Here is a 16571-nt window from a genome sequence, read left to right on the forward strand (position 1 = left end):
TGGCTTCATATCGTACAACTGCCACATTGTAATCTTGCTAAAGAAGCTTTTCTGGAGCAAATGGTAAACAACACTAACAATAGATCCTGGTTTAACTGTTTAAGTGCTTTAATTAAAGACAATGGAATGGACTTTCTCCTTGATAAAGCTCCATCAAAGTTATAACTGGATTAATGAAAATAAATTACCAAACAATTGTTTTTGAAAAATTTGATCACTGATGAAAATAGTAAACTAATAATCTTTACGGCCCTGATACGGCTTTTGCGGCCCGAGGTCGTTCGGCGGAAGGGCCCGAGCGTGCGAGGGCCCTTACGCCGTACGACCAAGGGCCGCAAAAGCCGTATTAGGGCCGTAAAGGTTTTATCATATACCTTATGGAATGATAAATATGTAATTTACATAATATTCAGCATCGTTTTGGAGATACAAATTAGTGCGATATCAACTTCATCGCCATTTGATTCAATATTTTAGAAAAGCGATGGCCGCTTCCCGTCGCGGATTGATATACATAATGACGTCATTTGTTTACCTGTATAATTCTAGAACGCGCAAAGCAACGTTCGTAGGCCTACTAGTACGTGACCAACAGGCTCAGTATAACTTACAATAAATTGACATTACGCTTTTCTTACACCTCGATTTCAGCCTGGATCACAGGCGAGCATGTAGTATTTAGTATACACAGGGTTACACTAGAATTTAGAAATATAAGCCGATGTCACCAGCGCGGATCCACTGTCGCGGCCACGCGCTACTACGATCTGAGCGAGCAGACGTTTCCTAATCTCGCGCTGGCTTTGTGTACGAATGGAACGTTTGCGGATAGCAACGCGCGTAGTAACCAGAATCGAGTTAGTTCAGAAATGCACGCGATTGCCCATATTTGGGCACCGAGCCGGGGCGTGATACGTAAAAAAAATGCACGGATCTGAGGGCGCTTCCTCCCATAGGTTTACACAGGCACGTGAATGTAGGTATATGATAATGAATGTATGCCAAATTAAACGTTATTTTATATTAAAACCCTACTTAACACAGTTACAAGGTGAGAAAAGAAAATTACTCACCAACCTTCGCATGAGCAATCATGATCTAACAATTGAAAAAGGGAGACACACTTTTCCCAAAACCCCAATTACTGAAAGATACTGCAATCAGTGTAACACCAACAGTATTGAAGATGAAACACATTTTTTTTATAGTCTGTCAGAAATACAAAGTCCAAAGAAAGAACTTTTTCAGCAAAATCAATTCCCCAAACGACAATACTGAAATCAGCTTATTTCTCTACTGACAAAACAAGAGTTAACTTTTAATGAACAACTTGCAGATTATATTTTTACTTTGTATAAACAAAGAAATACCTAGTTATATTTATTATTAGCTACTATTATTATACTGTAATACTTTATCTTTATTGAAGAAAATTTGAACTTATTTTTGTATCACACTTTTATTGCCACAAATGTGATGTAAATCCTATATTTACAAGCAAGCAATAAAAATATTATTATTATCATCATGGCTGATAGCCGCAAGACAGAGGCCAAGCCTACCAAGGCTACAATTATTGAAGCTAGGCGTGGCCACGCTGTACCTTTCGTTTGTGTGGGAAAAGGTTCTCATCTGGTCAGTGCTTTGGTGGCATTAACATTGTACGTGTGTTTTTAGCAGATTGGAACATTTCTTTTAGAACTTCAAGAGCTTGTACTTCAACTTGGTAAGTTCAAGTTCGAATTTCAACTACCGACTCTCCATTTAGTATCTCCTGATAAAGGAGTAAGAAGGACTTTAACTTGGTATCAAAGTTCAAGTTTCAACCAATGAATCTCCATTTAGTACATGATACGGAGTCACAAGAAGTACATTAAAATTGCCAAAATTTACATCTATTATTTTACCATCTGTTTTATATAACCTACCTCAGTCATACAGTGAAATTGTCAGAATTTTCTGTGATCCAAACTGAAATGTTCGCCTGAGTTTTCATCGAGATGTATTTTATTCAAAGTGATTTTAGTTTTAGTATTGAAAAAAATGTTACCTGCACTTAAATTCTGACAATTTTAGAAGCCTTCGTCATGACATATTGTCGAATTGACGACATTGTCACCTGTTTTCATAATATTTTATTACATACCTCTTCACATTTAACGCGATATGACACTTTTTTACATGCAGGGCATTCTCATACAATTTTACCATTATCGGCAAGCATCAAACAAATTTTAACGAAAGTCAAAATAGCAGTGTGCACATGGATATTTTACATCTAGCGTGCTTTGACGTCGAAAACGTCGTAGGGCTTCACTGGCCGGGTAACCATGGAAACCAGTCAGTACATCGTTCACAGGCCCGCTAACTCCCCAGATGTTCCTATTCAAATGAATGCACAAATTTGCACTCACATCGAGGCATGTAATAACGTGCTTCTTAGACTGTTTTAATTCCAACAAGACTCCCTATTATACGTGCTTACACAAACATTTTTGCGTATTAACAGTAGCACTCCAATCTGATTAAAATCAGATGCAGAATACGGCGACGTCTATACTTGCGCTGTATGCTCTTGCTGTCGCCTCTCAGCAAGAGCATACAGCGCAAGTACAGACGTCGCCATACTCTACATCTGATTTTAATCCGATTGAGTACCACTCTAGCAGTCTCCAAGATGGCGTTGTACTAACACAAACCATTCCATCACCAGAGCCGGTCGATTGACATCTCTCTTAACGACATAACGACGACATTGTTAAAGATTTAACACTTCTTTCATCTTTAACTTTGAATAATATTTTATTCATAATAAGGTATTTTCGTCTTAAAATCCACTTCAGCCAAATTTTACTTGTCATGTTAGTACTAATTATGGGCTTTACAAAAGATTCTATATCATGCATGTAGGATTTGCATATGACCTGATATCTTGTATACCGGATTTGCATGTGGGATTTCCAAAGCCATATTATAGTCCTACAAGATACAACAAGACTATTGATCTTTGTTATGGATCGATCACTCGTGCTTACAAGTCCATTGCTAAACCTCCCCTCGGCTCAGCGGATCATAACACTGTCTATCTCATACTACAGAGTAGTGTGAAACCACAGAAAAGAACCATACGTGATTTGACAAATGACAGCATACAGTGTTTGCGGGATTGCTTTGATTGTACAGACTGGGATATGTTCATAGACTGTTGTAGTGACATTGACGAACTGACGGAGGTTATTTGTAGTTATATTTCTTTCTGTGAAGATTCTATTATACCAAAAAATATCACAAAGTCTTTGCAAATAACAAGCCATGGGTAACCAAATCACTGAAATTCTCCTTGAACAAAAAGAAAATTGCGTTTCAAGAAGGTAACATGGCGGAATAAAAGAAGTGAGACGGGAAATCAGAAAAGCACTAAACATGCTTACAAAGAAAGAATGGAGCGGAATTTAAGTTCAGGGTCAACCGCTTCAGCATGGGATTGTATAAAAGCAATGGTTGGTTTGAAAAACAGAACAAGTGGAAATGGGGAGTTCAAATTGGACAACATCAAGTATAGTGACTGTGAACTCGCTGATTCTATGTTAGATTTGATGTCCATGATTTCCGAAATGAACACAGGAACATTCGACATAAAGTTGTTACCAATGATAGAATATTGATCGATAATGAGAGTGTTTTTAAAGCACTGAGAAGCAACAAAATTCGGCCCTCACTTCTCTTGCTATGAAATCGTTTGAAAAGTTAATCAAAGTCAAAATTCTGGAGAAAACCCAACTTTTGCTAGACCCTTTACAATTTGCATATAGGTCAGGACGGGGAGTTGAAGACGCCACCCTTACCCTGTTAAATTTTATTTACAAACATCTGGAGGGCAACAAAACACATGCACGCATCCTTTTCGTTGACTTTTCCTCGGCATTTAACACCATTCAACCGCACCTGCTGGCCGAGAAACTCATGTCACGTTTCAATTTGCATTTTGAATTAGTCGGGTGGATTTTAGATTTTTTAACAAATAGATCTCAGTGTGTGAGGGTCAACAGGTGTATGTCAAAAATGCGCTTTACTTCTACGGGTTCACCTCAAGGTTGTGTTCTATCTCCCCTGCAATACATATTGTACACTGACGACTGTAGAAGTCAACACGTGAATAGACATATTCTGAAGTTTGCCGACGACTCGGCTATTGTCAGTTTATTGAATAATTGTGAGACCGGCCACGGTCCCATAGTAGATGATTTAATCGAATGGTGTAATAGATCATTTCTACAATTGAATGTTGGTAAAACAAAAGACATGTGTATTGATTTCAGAAGGAGCAAATCTTCTCCGGAGCCAACAGTTACAGACGGCTCGGAAATTGAGATAGTCAGCAAGTACAATTATCTTGGTTCTACAGTGGATGATAAGTTATGCTGGGATGAAAATGTCGATGCTATTTGTAGTAAAGGTCAACAACGTGTGTTTTTCCTAAGGAAGTTGAACCAATTTAAGGTAAATAAGTCTCTGATGACGTTATTTTATAAATCTTTTATTGAAAGTATTTGCACTTTTTCAATGGTCTGCTGGTATGGCAATTTAAATGTTAAGAACAGAAACAGAATTAGTAAGATAGTTAAAGTCTGCAGCAAAATTATCGGAGAACAACAAGTGGGCCCCACTGACTTGTACGAGAAAAATGTTTTACGTAAAGGAAACTCCATCATACATTCCAAGTTTCAGCACCCTCTACAAAATGAGTTTGACTTGCTACCATCCGGTTGCCGTTTCAGAGTAGCGGCTTTTAAAACCAATAGAATCAAAAACTTTTTTATCAACAGAGCTATTGGTCAACTGAATAGATTGAACTAGTTTTTAAATATATTTCCTTTTAATTATCTCTCTGTGATTTTTACTTATTGGATGTGCTGTTTGGTATTTTAACCTTTTTTGTTTTTATTAGGTTGTCGTGTTTTTTGATTGATGTACTGTTTTTGTCACTATGGCCAGTCATGGGTTAATAAAGATTTATTGATTGATTGATTTTTTTAAGAAAAGTTTTGGACTCGCAAGGTTAATAAGGTAAGTAACATCTAATTTTTACCGTTATATGCTGGAGAACTTATTCCATCCTATAATATATAACGTTTATCACCGATTACCATATATTACCATATTTTATATCTGAAAATTGATTTTGTAAATATTCTTCCGGTATTTATATAAGAATTTAGTAAGTTTTGTGAGATGCGATTGAAACTTGTAAAATGCGTAAGATGTAAGCTCTTACGACTGAGCAACTCGTGACAGCCTTGAAGCGCCAAGATCCTGAGCACTGATGATATATTAGTATAAACTCTAAAGTGTCACGAGCTCGGTTAACTTTTGTAATAGGTGTCTTTGATCAGTTCTGTAAATCTTTAAAAAATTACCTTTTAGTGATCATACATGACTACTCCACCGGCGGATATTCATCCACGATTCGGGTACAGGTGTATCTAGACAGTTCAATCTACAAAGAACAAACGTAACTCTACAGTTTTCCGTAAAATCGGGGATTAAAAGTCTCCACTTCGGCCCAAAATAGTGGCACCAAAACTCCATTTTCTACCAAATGATAAGTCAAAATCGTGCAGTCGAAAGCCTACATTTCGTTGGCCCCAAAAGTCTACAATTTAAGTATGGATTTTAAATCATAGGACAGGTCTCATAAACTAAAATAACTAGCTTTAAAAAAGACACTGCTGAAAACATGAAATATGGACATAAAGAAAAGTAAATAAATATGTATATGAAAGTTTATAAATATATGTGCATCATCTTCCTATGGCAGTACCCCAAGGGGCAAACGAAGCTAGCCTCTCTACTACGTTGCCCTTTTCTCAAGCGGAACACTACTGACCGTGATATGCTTTAAATAGCCCATGCTCGACATTTGGCCGATAGTTTGACTCGAGGTAGCCGAATGTTTTGTGGCGTGACCGTGGTTAAGATTGGGTAACTTAGGGAGCACACAATTATACTGGTAATGTCGGTCCCGACCTCGAGGTCAACCTGAAAACTATGTCACTGTGGCTCACAATACGGAAAACCTTTGCCAAAACGACCAATCGGAAATCTTTTGGTCATATCTGCAACGTCAGGGCGATATCTGGCAGTAACACTGTCATTGACAGAGGAGGTTGTCGCGTGACAGTTGAGTTCGACCATGGTATACCATACGATGCACTGCATGACTTCGATAGGAGAGGTAGGTCAACTTTGACAGAGTCCAAGTCAGCTATGTATACCACGATCCCGTGGAGGGACCGTGTGTATACGCAGCAGCGCTGTGTGGACGTAGTCAATGCGATGGCGCTCGGGTCGGAGTTATCACCACTGTGGCGCCACAAGTTTTGCGGTGATGGCTTCTGACCCGAGCATCATCGATAAGTCATAGTCACAGCACCGCACAGCTGCGTTTTCACAGCTGAGTACGGTGCGGTACCGGGGATGTGGTGGGGCAGGGGGTTACTCCTGATATTTTCATACGGGAGGTGTGCCACCCAAGTTTTAAAAAAAATCTACCCATTTATATTCCAAAAAACGACCCATTGTAGGGATTTGCTTGACAATTTTGGGGAATTTTCATCTTTATTCTGTTGCATGTGATAAGGCTTTCCCAAAGCATGGAACATTTGCTCTGTTATCGAACCATGCTTAGGATTTTTTTCAGATGAAAACTAGACCAATGTTCTGGGATTTTTTCGTGAAAAAGTGACCCATTCGGGTAGCACAAATAATGGTACACCTTTTTATGGGAGTACCCCTCCCCTTGGATGCGGTATTGCTGGATTGCTGAATATCGTCCTTAATAGCTAGGGACTAATAGCTAGGTTAACCATATGAATAGCTTGCTTAAGCTCTTCTTGGCTAGTCAAGCTATTATGAATTTCCACAGGACGTTTTAGCCGTTTTTAGGGAGCTATTAACTACCAGCTGACCAGTGGTGACTTCTGCGAAGGGCTGTAATTAGCCAGCTATCAGCTGGCTACCAAAGCAGTGGACAGTCCGAGAAGGCCTGATAACCACTTACAAAGGAACTTACGAGCGTGAATTAATTTATGTGTACAAAGAGGACGACTCGTAAATATACTGAATAATAATTGTAGAACCAAGAAGGTGGTATTGAGTTGTACGTGGGAATCGTTTTCATTTATGCTGATGTAAGTTTCAACTAACTATGACTGCACTGAGAACTGAAGAAATCACAAAGTGCACGTAGTGATGGTTTTTAGTTCATTGGCAAGAAAAACTTTGTTGTAAAATGAAATGATCAGGAGAAACTTGCGATTGGTAGAACAAATAAAATGATATTAAGTCACAGGGCTGGTTGAACGGTACAGTAGTCAACTGGTCTCTGTTTGAAAAGGTTTTTTGTGATTACATGTCATGACATTTATACAAAGACTTGATTAAATAACAGTGACATGTTTTGCATTATGTTTTGTTCAGAGACTAAAATATGCATGTTTGTTGGCAGCCGAACATAAAAACTATTTGTTGAAGACTTTAATAAATACCACAGTTGACAAGAACTTACAAAGGAAGTTACACTAACGTTTGGACGATAGTAATCATCCCAGAGCTACGTAGGTTACATAAGCCTTTGTTTAAGGTTGAGTTTTGTATTAAAGAAAGATGTTCGAGGAAATGGGTAGAACCGAAAAAGTAATATCAACCTAATTGCATTGTGCATTACACTGTACATGTCATGTCGGGCTTTAAAGAGGAAATGACGAACGTGTAATAATTTTATTAAAGTTATAACCGAAAGGTAGAATCAAGTCAAACGATCATAGACAGTGGAGGGGGGCCACTGTCTATGGTCAAACGATCACAGTCAGTGTACATGAGCATTGTTATTGCTTATCACCCACTTTACAGGTATTAACAGATAAAAAGGCCAGTGACAAACATGAATGACTGATTACAAAGGTACTTAATCAAACAAAGAACCACGACCATGTGTTCATGTGGAAAACGGAAGCACAGTTGCGAGATCACGACTCGAGGCAAAAATTAATTTTGCATGAATAAAATGGGAAAATATAGCTGAGAGCCAGCTAATAACCCGCTGACGTTTGCTGAAAACGGCTATTAGCTTGAATAACTGAATGGCCAGGGATTTTGGTATCAAAGCAGAATAGCTGAATAGCCCCGAAGCAGCTATGGAAGTTTCCGACATGAGGTTTCAAACATAATAGCAGAATAGCCGCTAATTATCCGTAGAGTCGTTGCAGTAAACCCTCGTTGCTGAATTGATGCTAAATATGTCAAAGTCGGCCATTTTGGTTATTCAACTCACGGTCCTCCACCGTATAGCTGAATAGCTGCTAAATCACCGGAGGCTGTAAACCCTCGTATAGCTGATATATGTTAAATATCTCAAAGTTGGCTCTTTTGGCAATCCAGCAATCCCTTACCTTTATATCTTATTGTCTATGGGGTGAGATTGCCGACCGTGAAAAAAGGCGTGCCCGAGACTGGTCCACTAATCATTTGGCTTTTCTGGCATAGTATATCAAGTAGTTTATACCGGCTGATCATCACGTCAACTAGTATAGAAACTTATTATTCGGAGACAGTCAATATTTAGACCGTAGAAAACGACGGTTTTAAATGATTAAATACGTAAAGATGGTTGCAAGATTAATGTAACCGTTTAGAAGGTTGCTCAGAATTTTTGTATCTTCACCAAATCAGCGATGCCACGGTCGAGTACACGAGCTCCGTTCCATAACGTGAACAAAGCTCGCTCCCAGGCGGTGGATTTCTGTCGGATTGCTCAATACTTAATTCTGCTTTCTTCCTTGTTTGTGCTACAATATGGGAAGAACAACTTTTAACGCCATAAACACATATGTAACCAGAATATCAAACTGCCCACCCCATAGCAGTGGCTGTGAAATCGCCTCGAGAGGAGCATTATTCGAGCAATGAACGATTTTTTTTTTCAAATCTTGTCCGTCTCCAGTATGTGACCAGCGACAGCTATTCCTGGTGAAACCTGCGCATTGTCATCGTTGTATTTCTTGCTGGACTTGACTTTCCGCATTACGCCATCAATCAAGGCTTTTAGAATTGACTCCCCTGTCTCAAAGTACAGTTGAAGAACTTTAGATCCATTTCCGCAAACAAGTAGTGTTAAAGACACAGCAGTTTGTCGTTTCAGCTATCAATGTGACTCTGTAGTCTGGCCATTGAAAAGACCAAATAACAAAGTTCCAGAGGGAAAGTACAAGCAGATGATATTTGTCTTAGCCATATTCTACGCTGATTCTAAAAATGTTTTTGCCTGTTTCGCTGTTCTTCTGTGAGTAGGTTTTTAAATGTCATCTTTTTAATGTGTGTACGTTTCGATTCTTTTTATTTAGGTCATATATACTTGTGGAAGATATTCAAAGTAGTTCAAGGGGTCTCTTACCGGCATAAGTTTGTAAAGGCAGAAATTTCTGGAACTGAAGAACTGTTCAGAAATAGTCAGTTGTCGGACTTTCTTGGATCACAACAAGGAAACGTACGCCAAAATTTCTACAAAGCTGTAAAAATGGAAACCCCGGCTAGGTTACAGTTATGGTTGAGTCACCTAGGTACGTCATCAATCGGTCACCGGCTTGAGTTTACTGAGAAAACTTCCGGAGATGTCCTTGCAACCTTCGATGAACAGGCTGTAGTAGTGAACAAAAAGACAAGGAAAAAAGCTCCTCTCCCGCCAACATACAGAGAAAAGTACCAAAGTTGCGTGGTCGGACCTCGACCCACCCTCATGAACAAGCTCAGAAAACCAGATGACACCTTTAAATATGAGGGTGTGGCTTTTCACAGTGACGTAGACTTTAATAACCATGCTAATTACACCCTCTATTGGCGGCAGTGTTCCGACTGTGCCTCATCTGCAGTGCTGAACGGGTTTTTCAAACACTTGACCGATGACTTTTGCCTGTACCAAGTGGAAAGCCTGGGTTGTCTTTATCTATCCGAGTCACAGCCTGGAGATAGACTCCTAGTGGAAGGATGGGAACATGAGGAAGACGCAGGCGTGATAAACTTTGTGATCAGCAGAATTCAAGATGGCGTCGATGTGTTCCATGCCACTGTCAAGTTTCATAAAGGGCAAGATTTTGCAAAATACTTGCCAGGAATTTGTTAAATGTGCTAGCCACGTAAGCGGAACGTCTATAGAGCATAACATGTAGCAGCATTTTGTGATGAAAATTAGGGCACGTCATTACAAACAAGTTTATTACATGCATCCACTCGTCATTACAAACAAGTTTATTACATGCATAAGCCAACAACTAACCCGTGTGTTACAAACTCTTAATTGAAAACATGGTGCGTAGTTAGAAAGGATATCTTTTTGAGACTGTAAGGTTTTAAAGTTCTCATATACAACCATGCAATCTCCATATTTTAATTATTCAATTTTCTTACGTTCATGTATATTCGAAGATATATTTAGTAATTGCAACAACACCATCATAAGTGCTAGAATAATTAATTTTTGGTTCAGGTTTGCTAAGATCGAGGTTGAGAGCTTGAGAGGTTAGGGAGAGAGAGAGAGAGAGAGAGAGAGAGAGAGAGAGAGAGAGAGAGAGAGAGAGAGAGAGAGAGAGAGAGAGAGAGAGAGACTGTGTGTGTGTGTGTTTGTGTTTTAATTTCGTTTTTCAAAATAGACAATGCAGTGGCTAGAAACTTACAAATGTGTCCTTTCTCATTTTCATCCTCGATTTGCAACGAAACAGACGCAAACTCGGACGCAATTAGGAGCCATGTTTAACATACACGGCTTTCCCCGGTAGTGAGTAGTAGACAACCAGCATCAGGGAAATACATGTAGCAACTGATATCGATGACGACGAGTGTTCAAATGAACGTTTATTGCACATAATGTATTAACTGGCCATTACTTGGCCACTACTCTCGGTTAGCATGACTGGTATTGTCAGTAAAATGTTGATGTTTCTAAGTATTAGTTTTCGAATTCGTTTTATGTGAGACAGTATGTCGCCTTGTTATCCAATTGTTACTGTTTATGAGGAAAATTTAATTTGCATTGCAGAGTTGATTCAAAACTATTATTTAACATTCTGATGCTATTTAACCAAATTAACTTAACACCACATGGCTGTGCACGTTTTGAAATTGCAAGTCGAGTTACATTCTGGAAAAAAGACGTACTCTGTGGAGAAAACTAACTCAGTTTCATAGACTTTGTGAAAGGTGAATTAAAGACAATTTTAATAGCTTAGTGTTTAAGTAATTTTGCTATAAATAATTTCAGATAAAATTGAATATTAAAGAATCATGAATAAAGAAGTTTTCACTGATAAGCATTTGCATTCATTTGAATGAGGAAATCCCTAGGAACCAATCAGATTGAAAGCTACTGACTGGTCCCTCCCCACTCAATCAATTAAACTTCTTGAGAATTGAGAGAATAGGACCATTGCGTATCAAGGCGATTCATACACATATTGATTAAAAAGTCCAATAATTGCCCTACAAGACAAACTTGTGATGCGCTATTTCCGTCAGTATGCATGTTAGAATATTTCATCTATTTTTAAGTTACCTGTTTCTTTGTTGAATTATCGTTTACTTGTTTGCTTGTTTACGTACAGTTTTGTGAATTCTTGGGCTCTGTGGTATGATCAAACATTTTGCAGAAAATATTGAGTCTTGATAGTAGTCTTGATTCAAATATGAACACTTTTGACATCCCCATGAAGAGAAATATTGTTTTAGCTTTTTTGCCTTGTACTTGAACTTTCCGAAAAAACACCTGTACCAATGTCACGGTTAAGCTTAGTCTTATGAAGGTAGAATGTGCCCCGGGGACATGTACTGATAGGCGGACTCTCAAATTTCTACAATTCTTTTCTGATCTACCACTTGTGGGGGTTCATTTTATAGCTCTTGGAGCAAAAAAAACTTTCACCGTCTTAGTTTTTCAACAATCCAAAATTTTATTCCCCTCATAGAGTTAACACAGGAAAGGCGGCCATTTTGAATTTCAAATATCGCAAAATGTTGGGTAATTTGTTTCGCTAGTTTCAAACATTGCAGGGTGACCCCCGGTTTTTATTGTTGATTTAGTAAGAGACTGGTTTAAGTTTCATTCAGGAAAGTTTTAGCAAAAGTTTAAGTCTTTCACTTCGAGGCGCATTCTACCTAAGCCAAATGCTTCAAATACTGCAACATAAGCTTAGTTCCAAAGACATCTCCAAAAGACAAAGTGTACGTACAACCGAAAGCAAAAGTCAAATTCTTTAAAACTTACATATGCAAATTGTTTACTAATTTACAAAAGTTGGTAGGTTATATTACGAACTATATTATAACACAAATCAAACTTCTATAAATATCGTATATTGCATATTTTGCATATATTATATAAATATCTGCCAGTGACTCAAATACGAATACGGATACGAAAACGAATACGAATACGAGAATAACTTCAGCATCATACTGTAAGAAATATGCCTCTCTGGCTCACAGCACGGAAAACCTTGGCAAGAACGACTAGTCGGACAGGTTTAGTACATATCTGCAATGCCAGGGCGATAACAGGCAGCAACACTGCCATTGACAGATACGGCTGTCGCGTGACAGTTGAGTTCGACCATGGTATTCCGTACGATGGGGCCCATGACTTCGATAGGCGAGGTAGGGTGAACTTTGACCGATTCCACGGTTCGGGTAATAGCCAGGCGCAGGCAGAGATGGGTGTGTGTTTACGTAGGCATAGCGGGTAACAAACAATCCCACCACGCACAGCCAGCTAGGCTCAAGTATCACGATGCATTTTCTAGTATGTTGGGTCAACATGCCCCTCCTTGTCTTTAAGACACAGGCGCTCGTTCGCTGGGTAGGCTGCCTGATCGATCGATTTTCTGCTCGATCTGAAGTTCTGATCCCGTTCTCAATCTGCCCTCACTGTGACCTAAATACTCCCAAGGTGATCGTCTGTACATTGAGTGATTCTGTTTCACGTCTTGGGAGTATTTAGGTTACAGTGGCGGGCAGATTGAGTACGGTATCGATAAGATCGAGCAGAAACGAACTATCTAGCAGACTACCAAGCGAACGAGCGCCTGTGCTTTAGGCTAAGATTGGACACTGGCTGTGGTATAAACCCTGTTTAACTCGTCGATTGGCTTGCACTTGAATAAACAGTAATTACTGACTGGTCGATGGTCATCGCATTCGCTCCATGATCAATGGGATACAGTCTGCCATTTTGATATTTATATGCCCAGACTAATAGTGGGCAAGTCTAAACGGGCCCCTTGGCATGCTAGGCCACATAGAAGCTGAATGCAGAGTCCGACTGCATTTCGATAGCAGGCAAACTTTGAAAGTCAGGGTTAAATGATCGAGTAAATGGCGGCAATTGCAAGAGCTGTATAAATAATTGGTGGACCGTTTGATTTCGGGGAGGGGAGCTGGAGGAAATGGATATGCAACATTTTCCTCACCCATCCTTGCAGCTATTTCTTCTTTCAAAAGGTTAAGTTGAAACAATATTACTTTTGTCCAGTAGGCCTAGAGTCATACATTTTTTTTAGCAAAAACAACTTTGGTATCGCGCAAAATTTGAAATTGACCAGGACTTGAGTGGAGGATGGGGGTGCATCATGTGGGCCTTCCCAAAACAACGGGACCGTGCCAAATGAGATCGTAACACTTCTTGATTATTTAATATACGAAAACCATGAAAAAAGTCAGCGCTATCTATCTGCAATTTCGCATTTTTGCTTTATTGTTGATCGGAAATGAAAAATAGAAACAGCTTATGTATTTCTGTTGAAATTCATTGTGCTGATTCCTACAGATGTTCACAATCAGCTACCTTCAACTCGTAAGTTGTGACAAAATTAGTTGTGCTGACTTTCAAAAACAAATTTCAGCAGTAAATGTTTTTCTGATTGCTTGCATTCTGAACTTCGGTCCTGAGATACCAAGCCTTTCAAGAAATTTACTGTTTTATAAAACGTTTACAGAAAATTGTTAAAGAGAAGTTGTCAAAGAGACAAAGTCACCTTTATTTTACGCTTTTTAGAAGTACGAGTATCGGCAGCTTCTTTAGGTTTAAGAAAATTTGTAAAGTTGCTTTGAGTTCCACAAAGTTTTACGTAGTGTTTATTATTTATTCCCAAACATTTGTAGACTGTTTTTGGTTCAGCAAATGTCTGCTTTCTTATAAAGTTCTACTCTATGATTATTGGTTAGAGTTTATGCATGGTTCTTTCATTGCTCTGAACATTTTCCCCTGCGCTTTACAAAGCACAATGTTAACTTCATTGAGAGGCGTTTCTCTAATGCAATGATGCACGCCATTCATTTTTAAACTGTCCAGGATGTTGAAATGCTGACAAGTTTTATATTTTAAATTTCAATTTCTGTATAAAAAACCAAGTCAATGTCAACATGTATGACAGAAGACTGGAGTTAATGCACATACAAACAATGGATATCACAAAACAGAATTGTTTACAGAGATTTGAATTGCATCTGAAATGTTTTCTTCATTTCATCTCATCAATAACATACATATACTTGTATGTCATTGGCATTACCAGTACTTTGTTTTGGAATAAAACATGGTTCAATGGAAAATGTATACGTATTAAACTGACTGCATGAAATTTGACAAATGTTGAGTATGCATTTTCTGACCTTTAGCTGTAATGCATTTGAAAACAACTTGCAAATAAACAGAATATTAGTACACATCCCTACAGACTCAGGTGTCAGCTTCAATATTTTCTATTAACCCATTAATGCCATATATCCTATGAAGAAGATTAATTGATAATCTATGAAAGCTGGGCCGTAATCAACCGCCATAGGCGACAGTTCAAGAAACCACTGAAGATCCAGTCTACTTAGGGTACAACATATTTAAAGCCTTCCATGACGCAATTTCTTTGCCAACCAGGCACACAATTTTTTCCATAAATGCCAGCACTTGTTTTTTCAACAAACCTCTAACCCTCCCAAAAATCAAATGGTCCACTCTTAAGAATGTTGTTTTGAGAGCTATTAACCATGGCATTTGGCTTGTCCTTCGCAAAATCAGCATCGTTACCTGTCTTCAACTTCACAGGCCCTACAATAAGTCATGCAGTACTAGTAGCAATCTAATCACCTTAGCTATTCTACGCTGATTAGCAAAAAAGCTTTTGCTAGTCATGTCCATGTTGTTCTTCTATGACTAGGTTCTTGCATATCAATTTTTCAATGTGTTTATATTACGATGTTTTTTTTTACCAAGGTCATATATACTTATGGAAGATATTCAGAGTAGTTCAAGGTGTTTCTCACCGGCACCAGTTTGTAAAAGGAGACATTTCTGGAGTTGGAGAATTGTTCATAAATAGTCATTTGTCCAACTTCATCGGATCACAACAAGGAAACATACGCCAAAATTTCTACAGAGCTGTAAAAATGGAAACTCCGACTAGGTTACAGATATGGTTGAGTCACCTGGGCACGTCAACTATCGGTCACCGGCTTGAGGTTACAGAGAAAACTTCTGGAGATGTCCTCGCAACCTTAGATGAACAGGCTGTAGTAGTGAACAAAAAGACAAGAAAAACAGCTCCTCTCCCGCCAACATACAGAGAAAAGTACGAAAGTTTTGTCGTCGGACCTCGACCCACCGTCATGACTAAACATAAAAGACCAGGCGACACCTTCAAATATGAGGGTCTCGTACTACACAGTGATATAGACTTCAATAACCATGCTACTTACGCCCTCTATTGGCGGCTGTGTTCCGACTGTGCCTCATCTGCAGTGCTGAACGGGTTTTTCAAACACTTGACCGATGACTTTTGCCTATACCAAGTGGAAAGCCTGGGTTGTCTTTATCTATCCGAGTCACAGCCTGGAGATAGACTCCTAGTGGAAGGATGGGAACATGAGGAAGACGCAGGCGTGATAAACTTTGTGATCAGCAGAATTCAAGATGGCGTCGATGTGTTCCACTCCACGGTCAAATTTTACAAAGGGCAAGATTTTACAAAATACTTGCCAGGAAGTTGTTAAATATATTAGCAACGTACGCGTAACTTACCTTTCAGCATAACATGTAGCAGCATTTTGTGATACAGTAACAAAGGGCACGCTCAGTCCTCCCGTCATTAAAAACAAGTTACTTACATGCATGAGTCAATAATTAACCCGTGTGTTACAAACTCTTAATTGAAAATATGGTGCATAATTAGAATGGATTTCTGTAAGGTTTTAAAAAAATAACATATCGATTGAAGTTACATATTAAGAAAAAGATTTCTTTTACTTCCAAATCAAAATATTTGCAGCTGCATAAGACAATTAGTTCATTGTCAAATTAACTGAAGTCGTACATGCCCTATGGTGCCAAAGATGGCACATCGCTTTGAGCTATTATAAATAGATCAGATGTGATTTGAGTTGGTTGTAACTTTCTTGGTGCAAGCACGCAATCTCGAGATTTGAATAATGTAATTTTCTCGTGCAAATAAATGTACATTCAGAAATATATGAAGTAA

General features: G+C 38.7%; 2 protein-coding genes across 2 annotated transcripts; both read left to right on the forward strand.

The window, feature by feature from the left end:
• The first annotated feature begins 5937 nt into the window (after positions 1–5937).
• Positions 5938–10996, forward strand: LOC139133674 (uncharacterized). The gene is made up of 2 exons (XM_070700428.1): positions 5938–6235; positions 9402–10996. Exons 1-2 carry the CDS (start codon positions 6049–6051, stop codon positions 10175–10177), a joined length of 963 nt encoding a protein of 320 aa, XP_070556529.1. The 5' UTR covers positions 5938–6048; the 3' UTR covers positions 10178–10996.
• Positions 10997–12339: 1343 nt separating this feature from the next.
• LOC139133679 (uncharacterized) lies at positions 12340–16218 on the forward strand. The gene is made up of 2 exons (XM_070700432.1): positions 12340–12699; positions 15311–16218. Exons 1-2 carry the CDS (start codon positions 12513–12515, stop codon positions 16084–16086), a joined length of 963 nt encoding a protein of 320 aa, XP_070556533.1. The 5' UTR covers positions 12340–12512; the 3' UTR covers positions 16087–16218.
• The last annotated feature ends 353 nt before the right edge of the window (positions 16219–16571 follow it).

Source organism: Ptychodera flava, chromosome 5 (assembly GCF_041260155.1).
Source record: "Ptychodera flava strain L36383 chromosome 5, AS_Pfla_20210202, whole genome shotgun sequence".
Lineage (NCBI taxonomy): Eukaryota > Metazoa > Hemichordata > Enteropneusta > Ptychoderidae > Ptychodera > Ptychodera flava.

Coding starts and splice junctions, on each gene's coding strand:
- LOC139133674 (XM_070700428.1), top strand. CDS start 6,049: ATGTCACTGTGGCTCACAATACGGAAAACCTTTGCCAAAACGACCAAT. Junction 6,236..9,401: donor GCATGACTTCGATAGGAGAG/GTAGGTCAACTT, acceptor CTTTTTATTTAG/GTCATATATACTTGTGGAAG.
- LOC139133679 (XM_070700432.1), top strand. CDS start 12,513: ATGCCTCTCTGGCTCACAGCACGGAAAACCTTGGCAAGAACGACTAGT. Junction 12,700..15,310: donor CCATGACTTCGATAGGCGAG/GTAGGGTGAACT, acceptor TTTTTTACCAAG/GTCATATATACTTATGGAAG.